The sequence below is a fragment of the Rhincodon typus genome, unplaced genomic scaffold, assembly GCF_021869965.1.
Source record: "Rhincodon typus isolate 14 unplaced genomic scaffold, sRhiTyp1.1 hic_rhity00006030, whole genome shotgun sequence".
NCBI lineage: Eukaryota > Metazoa > Chordata > Chondrichthyes > Orectolobiformes > Rhincodontidae > Rhincodon > Rhincodon typus.
In genome coordinates this window covers 1-10,181 of record NW_025971668.1, presented here as the reverse complement: position 1 = coordinate 10,181, position 10,181 = coordinate 1, and the positions used below count along the sequence as shown (strand labels likewise).

At 48.1% G+C, this 10,181-nt stretch overlaps 1 protein-coding gene across 1 annotated transcript; it reads right to left on the bottom strand.

Annotated features, from left to right (window-relative positions):
• Window positions 1–1,083: 1,083 nt before the first annotated feature.
• On the bottom strand, window positions 1,084–8,726 carry LOC109938793 (E3 ubiquitin/ISG15 ligase TRIM25-like; the record flags this gene model as incomplete). Its single annotated transcript, XM_048594113.1, has 4 exons — window positions 8,142–8,726; window positions 7,429–7,524; window positions 4,963–5,196; window positions 1,084–1,255 (listed from the first exon to the last, which is right to left on the bottom strand). Coding segments are annotated over exons 1-4 (1,087 nt in total), but the record flags the coding sequence as incomplete, so codon positions are not given.
• Between the last annotated feature and the right edge of the window lie 1,455 nt (window positions 8,727–10,181).

Below are 10,181 nucleotides of genomic sequence, written 5' to 3'. Positions count from 1 at the left end.
GCAAAAAAAAACTGCTCTTACTGGTCTATGCCTACACGTGACTCCAGACTCACACCCTCAACTTGTAACTGCCCCCTAATGTAGTCTAACAAGCTATTCAGTTCCCTCTTTCACTTAGAATTCCTACAGTGTGGAAACAGGCCCTTTGGCCCAACAAGTCCACACCGACCCTCACAGCATCCCACCTAGACCAATCCCCCTATCACCCACTCATCCCTGAACACTATGGGCAATTTTAGCATGGCCAATCCACCTAACCTGCACATCTTTGGACTGTGGGAGGAAACCGGAGCACCCGGAGGAAAGCCACGCAAACACGGGGAGAATGTGCAAACTCCACACAGACAGTTGCCTGAGGCTGGAATTGAACCCAGGACTCTAGAGCTGTGAGGCAGCAGTGCTAACCACTGAGCCACCCTGCCACCCAAAAACGAGACTTTCCAAGGCTCGCCATTCACTTCACCAGGAAGAAGGCTACACCTAGATTTGAACTCGGGTAACCAGAGGCATAAAGAAGTCTCCACCTAGTCGTGAAATTGGATCACAGAGTTCAGAAACCAGCACGCTCACCATTACACTATGGTAACCAGAGGCATAAAGAAGTCTCCACCTAGTCGTGAAATTGGATCACAGAGTTCAGAAACCAGCACGCTCACCATTACTCCATGGCAGATGCTGACTTAAAGAATCTCTATTAGTGATTCTCCAATCCTCACCAAAACAAACCATGAATTTGTTTGAAGATTATCTGGGAAGGGTCAGTGGGATTTATCTGTGATGGGCCAGTGGGAATCACTTGGAATGGCTCAGCGGGATTTACTTGGGATGGGTCAGTGGGTATTATCTGTGAAGGTGAGTGGGATTTACCTGGGATGGGTCAGTGGGATCTACCTGGGATGGGTAGGTGGGATTTACCTGGGATGGGTCGGTGGGATTTACCTGGGATGGGTCGGTGGGATTAACCTGGGATCAGTCGGTGGGATTTACCTGGGATGGGTCGGTGGGATTAACCTGGGATGGGTCGGTGGGATTTACCTGGGATGGGTCGGTGGGATTTACCTGAGATGGGTCAGTGGGATTTACCTGGGATAGGTCCATTCCCAGTGCCATGTGAAGTGCTTTTCACCAGTTGGGTTTTCACCAGGTTTGAAAGTTCTGCGACTGTTCTGCTGAGTTCTGTCAGTTTCACATCCACTGTCAGCTGTGTGTGAGAGAGCACCTGCTGAGCTGCTGTGATCTTTGTGCTGTGGTACTCCTAAACAGACGAGAAGGCAAACGGTCAGGCAATTTGATAGGCAGACAGTCTGACAGGCAAGCAGACAGAGTCAATCCTTACAGACATGAGTCTATCCTACACACCCAGTATCAATTCCCCACAGACCCAGAGCCATAGGACCTCAAACAGTATAGCACAGGAGCGGGCCTTTAGGCTCACCATGTTCATGCTAACCATGCTGCCATACTAAACTACTAACCTCTGTGTAAAATACGCGCCTCACATATCTCCTTTAAACTTTGCCCCTTGCACCATAAACTTATGCCCCTAGTATTTGTCCTTTCCACCCTCGGAAAAAGTCTTTGACTATCCACCCGTCCATGCCTCTCATGATTTTATAAACTTCTATCAGGTCGCCTCCCAGCCTCCAATGCTCTGGTGAAAAAATTCCAGGTTGGACAACCTCTTGTTATAGCGGATACAATCCAATCCAGGTAGCATCCTGGTAAACCTCTTTTGCTCCCTCTCCAAAACCTCCACTTCCTTTCTATAATGCGGCCACCGGAACTTCACACAATACTCCAAATGTGGTCTAACTAAAGTCTTCTACAGCTGCAACATGACTTGTCAACATTTATACTCAATGCCCTGACCAATACCATGTGCCTGCTTTACCACCTTATCCACTTGTGTTGCCACTCTTAGGGAGCTATCGACTTGAGTGCCAAGATCCCTCGTATATTCATGCCCCTAAGGGCCCTGCCATTTACTGTATACCTTCTTCTTGCATTTGACCTCCCAAAATGCATCACCTCACACTTGTCTGGATTAAACTCCACCTGCCATTTCTTTGCCCACCTTTCCGAATGATCTATATCCTGCGGCATCCTTTGACAACCTTCTTCAATAGCAATAGCTCCACCAATTTTCATGTAATCTACAAATTACTAATCAGGCCACCTACACTTCCATTCAAATCATTTATATATATTACAAACATTAGGGGTTCTAGCAATGATCCTTGTCGAACACCACTACTCACAGACATACAATCAGATAAACACTCTCCACAGCTATCTTGTTCCTTCAATGACCAAGCCCATTTTGTACCCAAATTACCAACATGTAGATACCATGTGACTTAATCGTCTGGACCAGCCTACCATGAGGTACCTTGTCAGATGCTTAGTAAAGTCCATGTAGATAACATCCACTGCCTTACCTTCATCGATCATCTTCGTCACTTCCTCAAAAATCCCAATCAAATTTGTGAGATGAAACCTCCCCCCCAAGAAAGCCATGCTGAATATCCCTAATAAATCCATTCTTCTCCAAATGTGAATAAATCTTGTCACCAGTAATCTTCTCCAATAATTTCTCTACTACTGACATAATGCTCACAGGCCTATAATTTCCTGGATTATCCCTGTTACCCTTCTTATACAAAGGAACAACACTGGCTATTCTCCAGTCCTCTGAGACCATGCCTGTGGCTAAACAGGACACAAAGCTCTGTCAAGGCCTCAGCAATCTCTTCTGTTGCTTCCAGCAATGATCGGTGATAGATCCCATACAACCTGGGGACTTTTCTACTTTAATGTTTTTCAAGACACTCAATATCTCCTCCTTCTTAATATTGACATGCCTCAGAATAGCAACATATCCCTCTTTAATCTTATCATCTACCATGTCTGTTTCCATGGTGAATACCGATGCAAAATACCTATTAAGGACTCCACCCACTTTCTCAGGGGCTCCATGCATAAATTTCCTCCTTTGACCTTGAGTGTACCTACCCTTCCCCTAGATTGTCCTCTTACTAGCCAAGGACATTAGAGACCTTAGAGACCTCCTAATTCCTTGTTCAAGTTCTTCCTGCTCCCTTTATATTTCCTCAAGGGCCTTGTCTGCTTTCTGTTCCGTAAACCTTACGTATACTTCCTTTTCCTCTTTGATTAAACTATCAATATTTCATGTCATCCAGGGTTCCTGAATCCTTCCATCCTTACCTTTCATTCTCACAGGAATCTGTTGGTCCTGAACACTGATTGACTGTCTTCCACAAGTCATTGCAGATTTACCCTCAAATAGCTGCCTCCATTCTGATTATCTCTGGTTCCTGCCTAGCAGTATTATAATTAGCATTCACCCAACGTAGCACTTTCACCCGAGGACCAGTCATATCTTTCTCCATAACTATCTTTCAATGTACAAAATTATGGTCACTGTTCCCAAAGTGCTTCCCACTGAAACTTTGACCATCTGGCCAGGCTCATTCCCCAGTACAAGATCCCATGTAGGCCTTCTCTAGTTGGACTATCTAAATATTGTTTCAAGAAATCAACAGGATGCACCAAACTAATTCTGTCCCATGTCGTATTCCATCTGTCACTACAGTGCCCACTCTCCTTGCCTGTCTAAGTCCTTCTGCAACTTTCCTGTTTCTTCAACCCTACCTGTCTCTCCAACTAGTTTTGTATCATCTGGAACCTTAGCAACAATGGCCTCAGTTCTTTTGTCCAGATTGTTAATGCATAATGTGAACAGTTGTGGTCCCAACACTGGCCCCTGTGGAACTCCACTAGTCACCGGTGCCATCCTGAAAAAGATCCTTTTATCCCCACTCTGCCTTCTGCCATCAGCCAATGCTCTGTCTATGCCAGTATCGTGTCTCTAACACCATGGGCTCTTATCCTGTTTTGCAGCCTCCTGTGCAGCACCTCATCAAAGAAATCCAAATAGATCATGGTCATTGGTTCTACTCTGTCTAACTTGCTTATTACCTCCTGAAAGAATTTGAACAGATTTGTCAGGCATGACCTCCCCTTGACAAAGCTGTGCTGACTCAGCCCTATTTTACCATGCACTGCTGAGTACTCTGCAATCTCACCCTTAATAATGCACGCTAAAATCTTACCACAATGAAGGTCAGACTAATCGACTTATAGTTTCATTTCTTCTGTCTCCCTCCCTTCTTAAACAGGGGTATTACATTAGCCATTTTCCAGTCCTCTGGGACCCTCATGGCCCCTAGTGATTCCTGAAAAATCCCCACCAATGTCTCCACAATCTCCTCAGTTATCTCCTTCAGAATCCTGGTGTATGGTCCATCCAGTCCCGGTGATTTACCCACCTTCAGACCTTTCAGCTTCCCCTGCACCTTCTCCTTAGTGATGGCCACTACACTAACCTCAGCCCACTGACTCTCTTGAAGTTCTCATATGCTCCTGATTCTTCCCCTGTGAAAACTGATGCAAAGTACCTGTTCAGTTCCTTCACCATTTCTTTGTTCCCCATTACTACTTCTCCAGCCTCATTTTCCAATGATCTAGTGTCCATTTCTGCCTCTCTCTCATCTACATAGGGGAAATTAAAAATCACCTACTACAGCAACCCTGTTGTTTTTACATCTTTCCATGATCTGCTTACATATCTGTTCCTCTATCTCCCACTGGCTATTGGGAGGCCTATAGCATAACCCCATAGACTTGGAGACAATCGCATAGACCCTATAGTGATCCCCTAATCCCAAGTTGATCCTCACAGACTCCAGGTCAATGCCATTAGACCCAGAGTCAATCTGCACTGATCCAGAGTCAGTCCCATTGACCGTGACTCAATGCCTGTAGTTCCAGGCTGTAATCCCAGGGACCCTGGCTCGATGTGTGCAGCACACTGCTTGGTGGTTATTGGGTGAGCTGTAAGGGGGATGATGTGGAGAATGAGGGGTTAAGGGGGGCCAGGACCTGAATGAGTTGGAAGCTGTCACTGAGCCTGGAGATTGTTTCGAGTTGCTGCTTCTCCCGGTTCAGGTCGGAGCACTTGTGTTCCATTTGGCTCATGAACCTGTTCGCCTGGGTGATCCCATTCCTCTGTTCTGTGCTAATCACTTCCATCACCTCTCTCTGCGCCTGCTCAACATTTTCAATCAGCTCCGCAAAATTCTGCAGTATGTCGGACTTCAACCTGCTGTGGAACTCCTGATGAACAGAAGGATACAACTCACTGGGTTAGTCTGAGTGAGATCACCAAAAACACAACAACTCACATCTCCTCCTTCCCCCCTCCCACAGGGCTACATGGCATTGGCCAGAGGCAGTCCGAGAGATGACTGAGGTTGGCATGGCATGTGTAACCTGGGCATATGGTCAGCCAAATCACCAGTGGAATGAGCAAAACTGGGTGGGAAAAGGAGACTGAGCGAAGTACATTTCACCTTCAAGACCAGGGGTTGGAACAAAAGAAATTGGACCAGGACCAGTGGTGGGATGTTACTCATTATTATTTAATCATAGATAGTAGGAACTGCAGATGCTGGAGAATCCGAGACAACAAGGTGCAGGGCTGGATGAACACAGCAGGCCAAGCAGCATCATAGGAGCAGAGAGGCTGACGTTTCGGGCCTAGACCCTTCATCAGAAAAGGGGGAGGGGAAGGGGGTTTTGAAATAAATAGGGAGAGAGTGGGAGGCGGATAGAAGAGGGATAGAGGAGAGGATAGGTGGAGAGGAAACAAACAGGTCGAAGAGGCGGGGATGGGGCCAGTAAAGGTGAGTGTAGGTGGGGAGTTAGGAACGGGATAGGTCATGCCTCTGTTATAATAAATGTCTGTTGTGTTGTTGAAGAAAATCTGCAAACTCGTTTGGCCGTGTTTCAGTGACGAGCTAAACAAAATATAAACAGCATGTATCAACCCATAGTTTCATATCTCCAGTTGTATTATTAGCTGGGATCACAATAGTGACTTCAAGGAAGATCAAGAGAGAGGAGAGAGTGTGAGACAGATAGAGAGAGAGACAGAGAGAGAGTAAGACAGAGATAGAGAGGAAAGAGAGAGTCAGACAGAGAGTGACAGAGAGAGAGAGTGAGACAGAGAGAGGAGAGCAAGTGAGACAGACAGAGAGAGAGTGAGACAGAGAGAGAGTGAGACAGACAGAGAGAGAGACAGAGACAGAGAGAGAGACAGAGAGAGAGTGAGACAGACAGACAGACAAAGAGACAGACAGAGAGAGACAGAGACGGAGAGAGATTTCAGAGAAGCAATTCCAGAGCCCGTGACCAAGGCATTTGAAGGCACAAGCACTAACACTGGAGCAGTGAAAATGAGGATGTGCGAGGGGCCCGAATTGAAGGAGCACAAATCTCTTGGAGGGTTTGGCGGCTGGAGTAAGTTACAGGGATAGGGAGGAGCAAAACCTTGGAGGGGTTTAACAAGATGGAGAATTTGACTGTCAATATGTTTCTGTACATGCAGCCATAGGCAGTGGGTACTCGAAAGATGGAGGAAGAGATTTGGGCCTGAGATCAGCTCACACTTTAACTATGTTCCAGTTGGTGCTGGATGTAGGAAGGGAATCGAACAATGGAGCAGGCTCGATGGGCTGAATGGCCTGTTCCTGCTCCTATTCTTGATGTTTCCATGTTTCACTAACTGTCCTGCATTGCCCTTTTTCAAGGGGATGTCAGTCACGTGGTTTGTTGGAGACAGACAGAGAGCTCTGCTCTGAATCCAGTGGAATCTCAATGCCTTGAGCTCACACACATTGAGTCAAGGGCTTGCTGTGCTGCTGGGAGTGGGGATTGGACAGGGCTGGCTGGAGCTGATGGCAGTGTTACTCAAACTGTTTGCTAAGTCTCTCTGAGGTGGCACAACCGTTAGTGCCAACACAGCTCCCCAGTACAGCCCACTCCCCTTCCAGTGGTACCCACTGTTGCAGCAGTGTGTTTCATTGACCAGACCCCGACATTAACAGAGCAGTTATGTATGAACACTCTCCATGCCTGTATCCTGGGGCAAGGGCAAGTGAGTGTAAAAACTTGAGCAGCGCAGTGACTCCGAGTCTGCAATTCCTGGACTAGCTAGGGCCCCCCGAGGGTGTGACTTGGAGAATCAGGGTCTGACGGGGTCACTTGGGGTCAGCTCAGGGTCAGTCTCAAGTGGAAGATTGGGGTTGGGTGAGAGTATGGGGCAGCTGATTGCTTCTACCTTATTGCCTGCTCTCCCACAGCTGGACAGGGGCGAGTAACAGGACTCAGCAGTTTCTTAGAAATCCAGACAAGATTGCAATAGGTCTCAGATCCCAATCGGTCCCAGATTTGCTGCAGGCCCCTAAGACTGTGCAGGAGAAAGGGATGGGAACTCAGAGAACAATGAGTTCCATTTACAGACACATCTGCTTATTCAGGACTGTAGCTATATCAAACAGTACCTACATCAAATATTTCCACACTGTGCCTCAGTTTCCCCATCTCTCCCAGGGTGATCTGTCTGTCTCTCTCTATTTCCACTTGCCGCTCCTCAATGTGGTTCTGTGCAGAAAAAAATGTATTTTTGGACGTGTAGCAGGACAGCAACTCATCACTCCCTTGGAACTCATCTTATTCACCCTAATGTTCTGTGCACCTTCTCTAACATCCCTCACTCTCCCCTCACTCTCCCTCACTTTCCCTCACCCTCAATCACTCTCCCTCACCTTCCCTCACTGTCCCTCACCTTCACTCACTCTCCCTCACCCTCCGTCATCCTCCCTCACTGTCCCTCACTCTCCTTCATCCCCCCTCACTGTCCATTGCTCTCCCACACCCTCTCTCACCCTCCCTCACTGTCCCTCACCCTCCCTCACTGTTCCTCACCCTCCCCTCACCCTCACTCACTTTGCCTCACCCTCCCTCACTCTCCCCTCCCCCTCCCTCACCCTCCCCTCCCCCTCCCTCACTGTCCCTCACCCTCCCTCACTGTCCACACTGTCCCTCACCCTCCCTCACTCTCCCCTCACTCTCTCTCACCCTCCCCTCACTCTTCTCTCACCCTCCCTCACCCTCCCTCACCCTCCTCTCGCCCTCCCCTCGCCCTCCCTCAGTGTGTACCCTCTGTGCCGATGGGTTTGATGCCAGGGCCTGTGGGGTGCAGCTGGCAGTGGGTTTACCTTGATGTCAGTGACCTCCTCGTCCACGGTGACAGTTTCGTGGTCTCGATGCCCTTTGATGGCACACACGCTGCACAGACACGACTGGTTTGTGCGGCAGTAAAACTCCAATGGGCGGCCGTGCTCTGGGCACCGCCTCTTGCCAAAGTCTCTGAGCTGGTCATCGAGCTGGTGATGCCGGAAGACAGTGTCCTCATAGTGGGAGCGGAGGTGGAGCTGGCAGAACGATGCCATGCAGACCGTACACGATTTGATGGCTCGGAGTTTGCTGTCGGTGCAGAAATCACAGGGAATATCACCAGGAGCTGCCACACTCTCGGGGGAGCTGTCCTCAGGCTGTTTCAGCAACCTCTCCACAATCTTACACAGGACAAAGTTCTTGGCGAGTGGGGGCCGGGGGCTAAAATCCTGCCGACATTCTGGACATTTACAGGTGTCTGAGTCAGTGTCCTCGTCCCAGCAGCTGCTGATACAATCCATGCAGAAGTTGTGGCCGCATGGAATGGTTACGGGGTTTTTAAATATCTCCAGGCACACTGGGCATGACAGGCTCTCTTCAGACAGTACGGCACCATGGCTACTCATTGTGGGCTGGAAGAAGAGGCAAAAGGAAAGACCATTGTAAAATCTGACTTCCTCAGGCACCCTTCAAAGCCACATGATCCCCCCCCCACACCCTGAAAGCACCTTACACAGCAGCCAGTTTATGCATAGCAAGATCCCATAAACAGACAGCTGATCATAGCTACATCTCCTGTATCCATCAGGGAGAACTCCTATGATGCTCTTCTTCGGATCAAGACATTGTGAGCAGTTTCGGGCCGTGTATCTAAGGATGTGCTGGCCTTGGAGGGGTTCCAGAGGATCTTTACCACAATGATCCCGGGATGAAGGGGATAAGGAAACTCTGGGTCTGAACCTGATGGAGTTTAGAAAATTGAAGAGGAATCTGATTGAAATTTGCAGAATAATGAACAGCCTGGATAGAGTGGACGTGGAGAAGATATTTCCATCAGTGGGAGAGACTAGGACCCAAGGGCACAGCTTCAGAGAGAAAGGAACAACCCTTTAGAACTGAGATAAGGAGAATTTCTTCAGCCAGAATCTGTGAGACTCATTGCTACAGAAGGCTGGAGGCCAAGGCATTGAGTGTGTTTAAGACAGAGATAGGTAGGTTCTTGATTACCCTTGGGATCAAGGGTTATGGAGAGAAGGCAGGAGAATGGGATTGAGAAAAATATTAGGCATTCTTGAATATTGCAGTAGACCTAATGGGCCAAATGGCCTAATTGTGCTCCTGTATCTTGTGGTTTACTTCATAGCTCCCTGGTCAAATCGAACAGTGGTACCTCTGACAGTGCAGCACTCCCTCTGTGCCGGACCAGAGCATCATCATTGATGCGGGTCCCAGGACCTGGTGTGGGATGAGCTGTCAGAGATGACAGTGTGGTTAAAGAGATGGAACAGTTACAGGGACAGATTCTGGGTAATTTTCCATCGTGAGCAGTTACCAGAGTAATGGCAAAATAAAGTCACAGCAATAACACAAGCAGATACCAGGGAGCTGAATCTCCCTTTAAGAATGAGGATAACTGAAAGGAAGTGTTTGGCATGTCTTGGTTAATTGAGGCTCAGGAAGCAGATGCAGACTGAAGTAAGTCAGCACAGAGAGCTCACACTGAGGCTGAGGCTGGAACAGGTCCAGGAGTGACTGTGTTAAGGGTGAAGTTTTGATGAGGGCGTAGAGACATCCTCAGATATTGTAAGGAGACATTGGGAGTAACATATGAACACAGGTATCAATAGACAAGTATTTTATATGGGTCAGGATTTCATTCAGGCCTAGTGCAGTCCTGTAAAACATGTCACACGTGTCAGATGGCTCAGTACATAATCCAACCAGCAGCTTCAATACCCAGAGATAGCAGGAACTGCAGATGCTGGAGAATCTGAGATATCAAGGTGCAGAGCTGGATGAACACAGCAGGCCAAGCAGCATCATAGGAGCAGGAAGCCTGACGTTTCGGGCCTAGACCCTTC